Source organism: Rhinopithecus bieti, unplaced genomic scaffold, assembly GCF_001698545.2.
Source record: "Rhinopithecus bieti isolate Rb0 unplaced genomic scaffold, ASM169854v2 scaffold_16234, whole genome shotgun sequence".
Taxonomy (NCBI): Eukaryota; Metazoa; Chordata; class Mammalia; order Primates; family Cercopithecidae; genus Rhinopithecus; species Rhinopithecus bieti.
In genome coordinates this window covers 2,321,689-2,335,410 of record NW_016808946.1, presented here as the reverse complement: position 1 = coordinate 2,335,410, position 13,722 = coordinate 2,321,689, and the positions used below count along the sequence as shown (strand labels likewise).

Below are 13,722 nucleotides of genomic sequence, written 5' to 3'. Positions count from 1 at the left end.
AAAGAAAAATAGAGTAAATAGCAAAATCTATATGTAATCAAATGCTAGATTTGTTCGGCAGTATTTAGGTATTATACCTATAGTTTCAGCTGTTAAAAAGCCTTGTTGTTTCTGAAATTCCTACTGGGAAAACAGCTTTGTTATTGAAAGTGTGAAGCCCCAGTGCCTTTTTTTTTTTTTTTTTTTTTGAGACGGAGTCTCGCTCTGTCGCCCGGGCTGGAGTGCAGTGGCCGGATCTCAGCTCACTGCAAGCTCCGCCTCCCGGGTTTACGCCATTCTCCTGCCTCAGCCTCCGGAGTAGCTGGGACTACAGGCGCCCGCCACCTCGCCCGGCTAGATTTTTGTATTTTTTTAGTAGAGACGGGGTTTCACCGTGTTAGCCAGGATGGTCTCGATCTCCTGACCTCGTGATCCGCCCGTCTCGGCCTCCCAAAGTGCTGGGATTACAGGCTTGAGCCACCGCGCCCGGCCGAAGCCCCAGTGCTTTATCCCCCACTCCCTTACCCCTGGAAACCGTAGTTTTTGTATTCATTTTTGTGACTCTGGATTTCTTAAGAACGGAACTGCCTTATCAGAGCAGAGCAGCTTGGCTTTCCGCCTTTCTTAGGGTTCTGCCCTGGGCTTGGGCTGACGAAACCAGCACTCCGTGTCGTTACATGAGGGCCTGTGGTCGTGCTACTTGCCTGACCAAGCAAGGCTGCTAGTAAGTTTAGTCATTTAGGAAAGGGGTCAGAGAGTTCACAGAGCCAGTAAGGAGCCTATGGGACACCTGGTCTCACCTTCCCAAGCAATTCCAGAATCCTGTCTTGGGCATCCACTGCCCCTGTGTTTTCAGGCTCCGGGAGCTCATTGTTTTGTGGGTGGCTTGTTGTGCTCTAGGCAGCTCTCTGAACCGGATGCCGGTTTTGCCATTAGAAATAGCACAGAATAGGCCGGGCGCGGTGGCTCAAGCCTGTAATCCCAGCACTTTGGGAGGCCGAGACGGGCGGATCACAAGGTCAGGAGATCGAGACCGTCCTGGCTAACACGGTGAAACCCCGTCTCTACTAAAAATACAAAAAACTAGCCGGGCGAAGTGGCGGCGCCTGTAGTCCCAGCTACTCAGGAGACTGAGGCAGGAGAATGGCGTGAACCCTGGGAGGCGGAGCTTGCAGTGAGCTGAGATCTGGCCACTGCACTCCAGCCTGGGTGACAGAGCGAGACTCCATCTCAAAAAAAAAAAAAAAAAAAGAAACAGCACAGAATATGACTAATAAAGAACTTGACTAGGGAGCTGGGTACAGTGGCTCATGCCTGTAATCTCAGCACTTTGGGAGGCTAAAGTGGGAAGATTGCTTGAGCCCCGAAGTTCCAGACAAACCTGGGCAAGATAGCAAGACCCCATCTCTAAAAAATAAAGAATTAAAAAAAAAATTTTTAATTAGCCAGATGTGGTGGCATGCATCTGTAGTCCCAGCTACTCAGGCGACTGAAGTGGGAAGATCACTTGTGCCCAGGAGGTCGAGGCTGCAGTGAGCCATGATTGCACGACTGCACTGTAGCCTGGGTGACAGAGCGAGACCCTGTCTCTGAAACAAAACAAAACAGAAAAACTCACCTACGGTGGATCCTTTTTCCCCAGGACAGACCTTTGGACATTTGAAAGGAGTTTCTGTATTCTCTTCACTCTTTTCTTTCCTCTTTTTTTTTTTTTTTGAGACAGAGTTTTGCTCTCGTTGCCCAGGCTGGAATGCAATGGTATGATCTCGGCTCACTGCAACCTCTGCCTCGCGGATTCAAGCAATTTTCCAATTTTCCTGTCTCAGCCTCCTGAGTAGCTGAGATTATGGGCATGTACCACCGCACATGGCTAATTTTTGTGTTTTTAGTAGAGACAGGGTTTCACCTCGTTGGCCAGGCTGGTCTTGAACTCCTGACCTCAGGTCATCCTCCTGCCTTGGCCTCCCAAAGTGCTGGGATTACAGGCATGAGCCACCACACCCTGCCATCCGTTCTTTTCTTTGAACAAAACATCACTTTCTTCAGTTCTTCCTTGGGTAACGATTTCTAGCTTTTCACAGTCTCGGACCCCTGAGTAATTTCAATGTTACATTAAAAACAATGTTTAGGCCGGGCGCGGTGGCTCAAGCCTGTAATCTCAGCACTTTGGGAGGCCGAGACGGGCGGATCACGAGGTCAGGAGATCGAGACCATCCTGGCGAACACAGTGAAACCCCGTCTCTACTAAAAAAATACAAAAAACTAGCCGGGCGAGGTGGCAGGCGCCTGTAATCCCAGCTACTTGGGAGGCTGAGGCAGGAGAATGGCGTGAACCTGGGAGGCAGAGCTTGCAGTGAGCTGAGATCCGGCCACTGCACTCCAGCCTGGGCGACAGAGCGAGACTCTGTCTCAAAAAAAGAAAAAAGAAAAAACAATGTTTAATCCAGTGCCTAAAGAAAAGTCAAGCTTTTCTTTTTAACAATGTTTAATCTAGTGCCTAAAGAAAAGTCAACCCCAGATGCTCTGCTAACTGTAGCATTTTCTCTCATCCATGGCCACCAAGTGCAGGCCAGATTTGCTTGGCTGCTCAAGGCAGGACAATGTGGGAGTTTGGAGCAATCCACCCCGATTCTTAGAAGGGGGCTCTGAACCACCTCCCCTGAGAGTCATCTCCAAGGTCGGAAGCATATCAGTCATGAGCCCAGCCATTTACCGTTTTAGTTCAGGCCATGCTGTGCTGTTGGAAGGTGCAAGATCGGAGCCTCTGAAGCAGAGGGCTCTCTGTGCCCAGTCCCTGTGGTCTCTTCATCCCTCACCTTGAACAGGTGGAGGCCAGCCTTTCCCGACTGTCATCCCTATTGGCAGGTTACCCCAAAGGCCACCCCGAAGCAGGGAGCTTTGAGGCTGACCTGAAGCACTTGAAGGAGAAGGTGTCCGCAGGAGCCGATTTCATCATCACGCAGCTTTTCTTTGAGGCTGACACATTCTTCCGCTTTGTGAAGGCATGCACCAACATGGGTATCACTTGCCCCATCATCCCCGGGATCTTTCCCATCCAGGTAAGGGGCCCAGCAGGGCCTATAAGCTCCCTCCACCCTACTCCCACTGCATCGTCCTCGCATAGGCTGGGGGCTCTGGGTGGAGTGCTGAGTTCACTGAGTTCTTCCCAGATCCCCTCTCAGGTCCAGAACTTGCACAGCGTTGCTTGGCCACCCCATTTTGGTTACCTCTAATTTTCCCCCCAAATCCCAACAACAGTGTCTATTGAGGGGTTTGTTGTACTTTGGCCGACAGGCATCACCAAAAGGGATTCTCATTCTCTTTACAAATCCTGGTTAAGCCAGTGTTTCCCAAATGTGGTGGTCATCAGAACCACTTGATAAGCTTTTCCAAAAAATGGATCTCCAGGCCCCACCCCTGGAAGTTCTGATTCAGTAAATCTGAGGGAGGCCCTGGGAGTTTGTGTTTTGCCTCTTGAGCTTGGCAGGTGGTTCTGATGATCAGTGCAGCATGGGGACAACTGGGTGAGATGACACCATGTTATCAATAGACGCATCTAGGGCTAAAAGGCTGGCTCAACCCAAGGCTGGAATGCTTAGGGCAGCTGCTCTACTCTGTAAAAGGTGGAAAGCCTGGGCATAGTGGCACGTGCCTGTAATCCCAGCCACTTGAGAAGCTGAGGCAGGAGGATGGCTTGAACCCTGGCGTTTGAGAACAGCGAGACACATCTCTAAAAACAGAAAAAAAGGGCAGAAAACAGCAGGTCAAGCTCAGGTGTGCTCCTGGCATATGACCAGATTTTCCTGGCTCCCTCTGCCTGACACTGCAGTTGGTGCAGAGGACGGAAGGGGGTGGGAGACGGGCTGGCCGACGGCTGCCACAGCCCCTCGTGTTTTGGACAGGGCTACCACTCCCTTCGGCAGCTTGTGAAGCTGTCCAAACTAGAGGTGCCACAGGAGATCAAGGACGTGATTGAGCCAATCAAAGACAATGATGCTGCCATCCGCAACTATGGCATCGAGCTGGCTGTGAGCCTGTGCCACGAGCTTCTGGCCAGTGGCTTGGTGCCAGGCCTCCACTTCTACACCCTCAACCGCGAGATGGCTACCACAGAGGTGCTGAAGCGCCTGGGGATGTGGACTGAGGACCCCAGGTGAGGGCAGTGGCCCAGAGAACCCCAGAGGGGGGTCCAAGAGCAGTCCCGGCTGCAGTGCTGGCTCCTCACGGTGGTACAGACATATGTCTGGCTAGCTGGGCACACCGAGGGCTCCAGTCTCAGAGGGCATCAGATGGAAGAACCCAGCCTCAGTGGTGCTCCCCTGCTTCCGGCTCCCTCTAACCAGTCCCTCGTCTCAGTTCTCTGTCCCCATCCTCACCCAGGCGTCCCCTGCCCTGGGCTCTCAGCGCCCACCCCAAGCGCCGAGAAGAAGATGTACGTCCCATCTTCTGGGCCTCCAGACCAAAGAGTTACATCTACCGTACCCAGGAGTGGGACGAGTTCCCCAACGGCCGCTGGTGAGGGCCTGCAGACCTTCCTTGCAAATACATCTTTGTTCTTGGGAGGAGGAGGGCAGAAGTTGTTTGCATGCTTGTGGTTGACCTGGGAGGAGTCAGGACAGGATTTCCAGGAATGGCCTCCTGGGCCTGTGGTGGCACTGCCCTCTGTCAGGAGTGTACCCTGACCTCTGGGCACCCCTCTGCCAGGGGCAATTCCTCTTCCCCTGCCTTTGGGGAGCTGAAGGACTACTACCTCTTCTACCTGAAGAGCAAGTCCCCCAGGGAGTTGCTGCTGAAGATGTGGGGGGAGGAGCTGACCAGTGAAGAAAGTGTCTTTGAAGTCTTTGTTCTCTACCTCTCGGGAGAGCCAAACCGGAATGGTCACAAAGTGAGTCATGCTGGGCTGGGGTCCCTGGTTCATCCCCTGCCCCTGGCCTGACCCCAGCTGCAGGCCAGGCTGTGGGGCTGTGACTTCCCCACCCTGTGCCCTCCTCTCCATGCTGTGGACATGGCACCTTGGCAAAGGGAGAAGGGTGAGTTGAGAGACCTTCGCCTGGAAGGGCTTAGGGAGGCAAAGACAGGCTGGGTCTTTGTTGGGGGCCGTGACAGGGACTTGGGGTGCCAAACCTGATGGTCACCCCAGGCGGCTCACCGTCTCTCCCAGGTGACTTGCCTGCCCTGGAACGATGAACCCCTGGCAGCCGAGACCAGCCTGCTGAAGGAGGAGCTGCTGCGGGTGAACCGCCAGGGCATCCTCACCATCAACTCACAGCCCAACATCAATGGGAAGCCGTCCTCCGACCCCATCGTGGGCTGGGGCCCCAGCGGGGGCTATGTCTTCCAGAAGGTGTGGTAGGGAGGCATGGGGTGCCCCCTCTCTTGACAGGCACCCATGGGTTCCCCAGAGCTTAGGGCAGAGCAACCTGCCTCTCCTGGGCTCTTAATTTTGAATGAGCATGGAGCAGAGCGGATGGGAGCTCATGCTTTAAGTCAGATAGACCTGGCTGGGCACCGAGCCCAGCCAGCACTTTGGGAGGCTGAGGCGGGAGGATCACTTGAGCCCAGGAGTTCGAGACCATCCTGGGCAACATGGTGAAACCCCTTCTCTACAAAAAATACAAAAATGACCCAGGCATGGTGGTACACACCTGTAGTCCCAGGTACTTGGGGGGCTGAGGTGAGAGGATCGCTTGAACCCGAGAGATCGAGGCTCCAGTAAGCCATATTTGTGCCACTGAACTCCAACCTGGCCCACAAAGTGAGACCCTGTCTCAAAAAAAAAAAAGATCAGCTGGGCTTGGCGGCTCACGCCTGTGATCCCAGCACTTTGGGAGGCCCAGGTGGGCAGATCACAAGGTCAGGAGTTTGAGACCAGCCTGACAAACATGGTGAACCCCGTCTCTACTAAAATACAAAATTAGCTGGGTGTGGTGGCGGGTGCCTGTAGTTGCAGGTACTCGGGAGGCTGAGGCAGGAGAATCGCTTGAACCCGGGAGGCAGAGGTTGCAGTGAGCTGATGATCATGCCACTGCACTCCAACCTGGGCAACCAAGCGAGACTCCATCTCAAAAAAAAAAAAAAGTAGAATCAGACCTATGGAGGCAGGTCACTCGACCTCTCTGAGCCTGGTTTTCTCGTCTGTAAAATGGGATGTAGCTTGTGTTCTGGGCATGAAACCTAACAAAGCATGTAACGTGCTTGGCGCATGGGAAGAGCAGGAAGTACTCCCTGAAAGGCAGCTGCTGTTACTATCCTGAGCTGACACCTTTCTCCCAGGGCTGCTGGAGTTAACATTATGTTCTGAACCAGGCCCACAGGCCCTGGAGCAGAAAGACCTGAGTTTAAGGACCAGTTCTGTTTACCTTCAGAGTAGCCAATGTGTTCAACTTCGCTGAACCCACTTTCCTCATGTGGGGATCACTGTGCCCAGCCTCCAGTATTATGAGCATTCTAGCAAATGAGTTTGAGTAAACCCAGCTTAATCCCTGATAGGCACTGGTCCTAGAGGAGATGTCATGTCATTGTCACCTTGCAGTGACTAGGGAGGATGGAATGTGTGGGGCCTCTCTCTCCTGGCTCAGCTTGTCAAACCAGTTGCTACTGTTCAGAAATGACTTCTTCATGGGATCTTCCCTGACCGATTGGGAGAGGGGTGGCCGATAGCCCTCGAACCTGTCCAGACTGAGAAACTCACTTCCCCACTCCCTTCACCCTTTGCTTATGGATGTGCCAACGCCACAGTTCATTATTCTGCCAACATGGCCGCCACTAGTTCTGATACCTTAGGTGCCGGTGAAAGGGCGTCTGGCAGGGCTGGGGTTGGTGACAGGCACCCGTCTCTCCCACAGGCCTACTTAGAGTTCTTCACTTCCCGTGAGACAGCGGAAGCGCTTCTGCAAGTGCTGAAGAAGTACGAGCTCCGGGTTAATTACCACCTTGTCAATGTGAAGGTAGGCCAGGCCCTGGGGTTCCCACAGAGTACCAGGCCCTTCGTTCGGCAAACACCCAGCACCTAGCCTGGGCTAGGCATTGTGCAAGACAGAGAGATACAGGCAGAACTGGGCCCCTGCTCTTAAGGAGCTCCCAGCCTAGTGAGGGAGGCAGATCAGTGTGTGACCACCAGCCAGTGTAAGTGGGAAAATCAAGTTCAGGAGACGATGCTGTCAGATCCAGAGGAGGGATGTCTCACCTAGAAGGCCAGGGAAGGCTTCTCAGAGGGGCCGTGTGGGAATCACCAAGGACAAAGAGGAGTTGGCCAACAGGAGAGAAGGGTATTCCTGGGACAGGACAGAGGACAGGCAGAGGCAGTGAGCCGCACCATCTGGGAAAACCGGGAACACAAGCAGGAGGAGGCAGGAGTGTTAAGCAGGGGCCAGGCCCGCAGAGGGCATGGTTGTCCTGCTGGAATTTTGAGTTTTCCCTAAATGCAAGGGGAGCCCTTCTCCAGCAGTGGAGTAGCTTGGTTCCTGCTTTATTTTAGTCAAATAACGGTGGATAGTCATACAGATGATAGGGACTGGGGAAGGCTAGAGCCGGTGAGGCCAGCAAAGAGACCCCTGGAGTGACCCAAGGCAAACACAGTCCTGGAGGTGGGCTAGACAAGAGGGAACGGATCAGAGAATGAGCAGGGGGTGCTCAGGGAGAAGAGGGGAAGTGGCCAGGACGCTTCTAGGTTTGGGCTTGTGTGGAGAGATATGTCATTCATAGATGCAGGCGGAGGAGGCCAGGAGTGGATGCACAGGGAGAGGGGAGTGGAGGTGCAGGGAGAGTGGAGGCCGGGAGTGGAGGCGCAGGCAGAGGGTATTAAGCTTGCATGGCCCCAGTGAGTCAAGGCTGTCCAGGCACTGGGACTCCAGTTGTCCTTGGCCCAGGTCTTACCCCCGCCCCACACCCCCCAGGGTGAAAACATCACCAATGCCCCCGAACTGCAGCCGAATGCTGTCACTTGGGGTATCTTCCCTGGGCGAGAGATCATCCAGCCCACCGTAGTGGATCCCATCAGCTTCATGTTCTGGAAGGTAAAGGAGCCGGGAGCAAGCTTGCCCCGCCTACCTGGAAAACCCTGGGGAGGGATTGGGACCAAGTCCCAAGCGTGTGCTGAAGGCCACACCCCGGGCCCGCTGGACCCAGCCTTCAGGCATACCGGGCTCTGACTCACCCATGTCACTGCTGACGCAGGGCGTTTGCTTCTGGCCAGGGGTGGGAAGTGACACTGGCAGTGGGCCTTGTTCTATTCCGGGAAATGTCCTGTTGAGCAGAGCCCTGGGAGAGCCCTGTTAATCTTGCGTCTGTGTGTGTGCGTGTGTGCCTGTGTGTGTTGTCGGGGGTGTGTGGTGTGTGTGTAGGATGAGGCCTTCGCCCTGTGGATTGAGCGGTGGGGCAAGCTGTATGAGGAGGAGTCTCCATCCCGCACGATCATCCAGTACATCCACGACAACTACTTCCTGGTCAACCTGGTGGACAATGACTTCCCACTGGACAACTGCCTGTGGCAGGTGGTGGAAGACACACTTGAGCTTCTCAACAGGCCCACCCAGAATGAGAGAGAGACGGAGACTCCGTGACCCTGTGTCCTGACACCCTGCGCTGGAGCCACTCCTGTCCCACCTTCCTTCTCCACAGTGCTACTTCTCTTGGGAACTTGGGAACCCCACTCTCCTTCATGTCTCCCCCACCCCTGGCCTCCACTCCACCTGACGATGGCAGCTAGACTGGAGTGAGGCTTCCAGGCTCTGGCTGGACCTGAGTTGGCCCCACATGGGAACCTAGTACTCGCTGCTCTAGCCAGGAGTCTGTGCTCTTTTGGTGGGGAGCACTTCCGTCTTGCAGAGGACCACACTGGGTGGCACCTCCTGAGAAGGCGAGGAGAGTGGTTGTTGCCAGCTAAGCCCTCGAACCAAGGCAGCCTCCAGAGCCAGCCTGGGACCCCCAGTGAACTTAACACTTGGAGCCTGTGCAGTACAGGCAAAACACGCATGGGCGCCAGGCACTGGTGGCATCGTAGAAGAGCTGTGGCAAAGTGCTGTACCCTTCCACCTCCTAGAGGTGGGCAGCTGGGCCCCACCTACTTGTGAGTGGAGGGACACACCGCTGCCCGGCCTGGCCGCTTAGCCGTCCGTGGCGCCAGCCCCCTGGATGGGCATTGGGCTGACACCGACCATGCTGCTTTCTGGCACAGTTGTCTGTTCTGAGCTTTGAGAGAAAAAGTACCCCTTAAGGGTTGAAGGCAGCAGTCTGAACCCTTGTGCTTGGTGGGGGTCGTGGCCTTCCCCTTTTCCCTGGCTGTGGAGGCCTAAGGCTACCCCGTTCCCTGTCAAAAGCCAAGATGAGATTCACCAGCACAGGGGCCCCAGACCTGCCTAGGGCTGTGCAGCAGCCCAGCTTCCTGGCTTATTTTTCAGGTAGACCCTCGTCCTGCCAGCTGCCCTCCTCATTCCCTCGTCCTGTCCCAGAGGTTATCTGCCTGGCATGGCTCCCCAGGAGTCACCTGCAAGCCCCATGGCCCGGGGGCAGTGACTGGCGGGTGCAGATGGGCTGTTTCCTGTCCTGGATCCCAGCAGGCTGGGTGTTGGGGGGGGTGGCCCAGAGCAGCCTGATGGCCAAGGGGGTGGACGCAATTGTGGGACGTCCTCTTTACTCCCTTCCTGGCCTCACTGGCTGGGGCAGAAGGGCGGCCGCTAGGAGAGACTGAGAGAAGCAGCTAGGACTGAGGAGTGGGTTTTATTGTCCTTCAGAGCTCTTCAAGCTGTCCCCTATGTCATCACTCCCCAGATGTGTGGGGCATGGTTCCTTGCCTGGGAAGGCTAAGTTCAGTTCTGTTTTTACTCTCTGGGAACACATCACAGCTGCAGCTGGGCCCCGTGCTCTGCCCCAAGCCCCCAACCCCGCGGGGTTCCGGCGGCTTCCTGTCCACTCTCAGGGCCCTTAGGGCCTGGCTTGCTCCAGGGTCTTGGGCTACTGGCAGCTCCTCTCCTTGGGCTCCTGGCTGCCAGGCGTTGGTGCCACTTCTTAAAGGCCTGGAACCAGGGAGGGGAGGAAATGCTATTGTTGTGGGCTCTCTCCAGGGTCTGTGCTGTGCCTGCTAGAGCAACCCCTGTGCCCAGCTCCTTTTGTCCCCAGGGCCCCTCCCTCTGCCCCAGCAGCCAGCCAGTCTTGCCCAGACCAAATGCACAAGCTCAGAATAGATGTGATGGTGATCTGGGAAGCTGTACTCAGAGCAGAGCAAATGAGGGAGGGGGTGCTCAGGACCTAGGCCCTCCATGGGCTAGTGTGAGTGGCAGCCATACCTCATGCCACGCCTTCCCAAACTGAGGGACTGGGTGGGCCTGGCCTGAGCTGGGGCCACAAATCAAATCAAGGGCTTCAGCATTCAGCCTGTGTGTTCTGTAATGGAACTGACCCCCTCCCCTGAAAACAAAGGAGCCCTGGGGCTGGCAAGCAGGGAAACAGATCCGCGGTGCGCAGCTGTGGCACAGGCTTCTGGAAGGCTGGCTGGGTGGAGTGCAGGGAAGAGGGTAGTACCTGGGAAAGGACCCAGCCATCTTCCTGCTGCTGTAACTGCTGAGCCACTCGCAGTCGCAGGATCCGCTGCCACCACGTCCGCCAGGCGGATCTCAGGTGCCACTCCCTGAGCTTTGGGGACAGTTGGCAGAGGAGGCCTCTTGCGCTGACGCGCCCCCGCAGTCGCCAGCCCTTGTGCCTTTCTCCCCCCACAGCTCTGCGGCACCAGAGTGAAAGGGCTATGGCAAGGGGGTGTCATCTGAGGATTAACAATGCAGATTCCTGGGCCTGTCCCCCAAGGTTTTGGAGTCAGTAGGTCCAAGGGCCATACTTTTGAGAGGGGTTACGATTGAGTATGAGGTGAAATGGGAGATGGTCAGTATGGAGAGGGACTGCGCCCACTCACCAGGGTCCGTGCCAGCTGCTCTGCCCCTTGGGCATCCACCCAGTGCTGCCATGCTGCTGCCAGGCACCTGGCCTGCTGGGAACCCCGCAGCCCATGAAGCAGTGCCTTAAGGCACGGGCGCTGCAGGTACTTCCTCCTGATGGCCAAGAGCATCGTGACCCTTCAGGGCCAGAAGGAGGGCAGAGCCATGGGCCTGGGCCTGCTTTTCCAGGATCCAGAGAGGGCCCAGCTCTAGCCATGGCTCAGGCAAGCCCCTCGGCCCCTGCCCCCATTCCTCAGACCCCCCAAACTGCACACCCAGCTCCTCTCACCCCAGCCTCCTTTTATGGGCCTCGCTTTGGGCTCTGAGGGCTCTGGACTCAGGGCTGGAGTGTCCTCTTGGTCCCTGGTCCCTCATCCACAGGGGCAGGCCTGGGACCCAGCTACTCTGTCCGGGCCACTGCGGCCAGAGCTGGAAGGCAGGGCAGAGGGATTGTTCTCCGCACCCTGGAAAGGGGAGTTGAGTCAGAAGAGCTTAATGTGGGTCCAAGAAGGCAGCTGCGCTTAGTGCCCGCCTAGGAGTTGAGTACAGTGAGGAGCGTGGAGGAAGGTGCTGAGCTCAGCCTTGTGCCCTGCCCCCCATCTCCCCAGGCCTCCAGCCGCTCTGAGCTGCTGCCCAAAGAGAAATCACAGGGGCGGGACGGGAACGCAAAGTGTTTTCTCAGAACACCTGAAACATTCCTAAAAGGGAATAGATGGGGAGAATGGTCAGTACACATAACACGGTGTCCCAAGGAGCTGATTTCCAGGCCCCTGAGGACTGGAGACTACTTCACCCCTGCACTTCAGACACTGTTTGTCCTCCGGGGCAAGGTCTTACTCTGAGCCCAGGCCGTTCCCCTTGGCTTTCTCTGTCCACCCAGGCTGCACTGCAGTGATGGCGCCGGCGGCACCAGGCCTGTGGCCTGTGTCCAGCAGCTGCGGGTCTGAAGGAACAACCAGAAAGGAGCACCTGAACCCCATGGGCTTGGACCTCCTGGGGCCCCACTGGGATGTCTTGGCTGGCAGGACACATCCCTGCTTCTTCCACCCATTCCCCCATGTGGCCGAAGACATTCCAACAGTGGGGTGGGCCCCTAGTGGTTACCCCTCAGTGCCTGGGAGCACAGCCCTGGGAGGTGGGTGTTTCTCTCGCCACTTAAAACTTTTCAAAGCTGAGTTACTTGTCTGAGGCCTCATACCTCGGAAGTGGTCTGACTCCGGAGTCCGAGCCCCCGGCTAGTACTCTACAGACAGGGGGCTCTCCAAAGGGGCTGCTGGGGTATGTGTGCCTGTGGCAGAAAAGAGGGGGCCCTGGAACTAAGCACCCTAGGTGCCATTCCCAGCGTTTAGTTTCTAGAGGCCTCAGTTTCTCCATCAGTATATGGGATCCTTGTCTTGAATAGAAATGTAAAAGTACTCTGAGAAGCAACTGCCCTGTAGCTTATTTAGAAAGAAGAGACCCTGAGCCCCTAGAACCTGCTGCTGCCATAGCCCCATATGTGTGAATTCTGCAACTAGCCAAGGCTAGTTCCTTTCAATTCCACTTAAAAAACAAAAACCGGGAGGCACGGTGGCTCATGGCGTAACGGGCCTGCCCAACGGTTGGGGAGGCCAAGGCAGGCAGATCGCTGAAGCCCAGGAGTTCGAGACAAGCCCTGGCAACATAGTGAGACCCCATTTCTACAAAAATAAAAATAAAATTAGCCGGGTGTGGTGGCACACGCCTGTAGTCTCAGCTACTCACGCGGCTGAGGTGGAAGGATCGTTTGAGCCCTGGAGGTTGAGGCTGCAGTGAGCTGTGATCGCACCACTGCATTCCGGCCTGGGCAACAGAGTGAGACACTGTCTGAAAACAAAAAACAACGACCGAAAAAAGTCACCTTAGCTTTTTCTCTTAGAATCTTCTCTAAAATGTATTATTTGTGGCATTCTAAAATAAGATTCATGATGATGCCTGTTGATCTTAGGGACACTACCTCACCTGCCAGTATCTTTGGGGCTGTGTCCTTCAAGGACATGTCCCCAGACTGCTGTGCAGTGTCATTTTCTGTTTGGTTTTGTGGTGGCTTCTTCCCTCTTGCTAGGTCATCAACCTCTTATCACCATTTGTTGGTGTCAGAACTAACTGCTTCTGGTCTGGAGAGGGACTGACCAATGCCATTGGGTAGAGAGAATTATGAAAGAAATTCTGGTATTTTTCTACTTTATATTTTCTGTAATGAGCATATTTCACTTTTCCAATAAGGAAAAGAAAAAAAAAAAAAAAAAAACCTTGACCTGGTGCAGTGGCTCACACCTGTAATCCCAGCACTTTGGGAAGTCGAGGTGGGAGGATCACTTGAATTCAGGAGTTTCACCATATTGCCCAAGCAATATGGTGAAACCCCGTCTCTACTAAAAATACAAAAATTAGTCAGGTGTGGTGGCACGCACCTGTAGTCCCAGCTACTCAGGAGGCTGAGGTGGGAGGATCGCTTGAACCTGGGAGGTGGAGGTTGCAGTGAGTTGAGATCACACCTCTGCTTCAGCCTGGGCAATTGAGCCAGATTCTGTCTCAAAAATAAAAAAAAAACAAAAAACAAAACAAAAAAATGCTACTGTTCCATGTACCTATCCTGATCTTCAACTGCACCGTGAGAAAGCATGCATTTCAGTGTCTCCCTAACAGGCTGTGACCCAACACGCTGGTCTTTGTGTCCAGACCTGCAGTGGGCTGGCACTCGAGAGGTGCTGGGTTCATCTTTGCTGATGGATTCAGAGTTGCTTGTCGGAGGCTGACTGAGAACTGGGTCAAGCCGTTCAGAACTGGGTCACCAGTA

At 55.1% G+C, this 13,722-nt stretch overlaps 2 protein-coding genes across 8 annotated transcripts in view; one reads left to right on the top strand and one right to left on the bottom strand.

Moving 5' to 3' along the window:
• The window catches only part of MTHFR (methylenetetrahydrofolate reductase), a 21,959-nt gene extending 8,786 nt beyond the window's left edge, over window positions 1-13,173 (top strand). For all 7 annotated transcript variants that reach the window (XM_017887977.1, XM_017887976.1, XM_017887972.1 and 4 more), the window contains exons 5-12: window positions 2,845-3,038; window positions 3,882-4,132; window positions 4,360-4,494; window positions 4,684-4,864; window positions 5,141-5,323; window positions 6,825-6,926; window positions 7,875-7,994; window positions 8,322-13,173. In XM_017887977.1, the coding sequence (XP_017743466.1) occupies window positions 2,845-3,038; window positions 3,882-4,132; window positions 4,360-4,494; window positions 4,684-4,864; window positions 5,141-5,323; window positions 6,825-6,926; window positions 7,875-7,994; window positions 8,322-8,540 (1,385 nt within the window). In that variant the 3' untranslated portion in view covers window positions 8,541-13,173. The remainder of the gene's footprint in view (window positions 1-2,844; window positions 3,039-3,881; window positions 4,133-4,359; window positions 4,495-4,683; window positions 4,865-5,140; window positions 5,324-6,824; window positions 6,927-7,874; window positions 7,995-8,321) is intronic.
• Window positions 9,678-13,722, bottom strand: part of CUNH1orf167 (chromosome unknown C1orf167 homolog) — a 30,891-nt gene continuing 26,846 nt past the window's right edge. Inside the window, 5 exon segments of the mRNA XM_017887983.1 lie at window positions 9,678-9,993; window positions 10,515-10,608; window positions 10,883-11,113; window positions 11,180-11,368; window positions 11,742-11,847. Coding sequence (XP_017743472.1) covers window positions 9,816-9,993; window positions 10,515-10,608; window positions 10,883-11,113; window positions 11,180-11,368; window positions 11,742-11,847 — 798 coding nt within the window. The 3' untranslated portion in view covers window positions 9,678-9,815.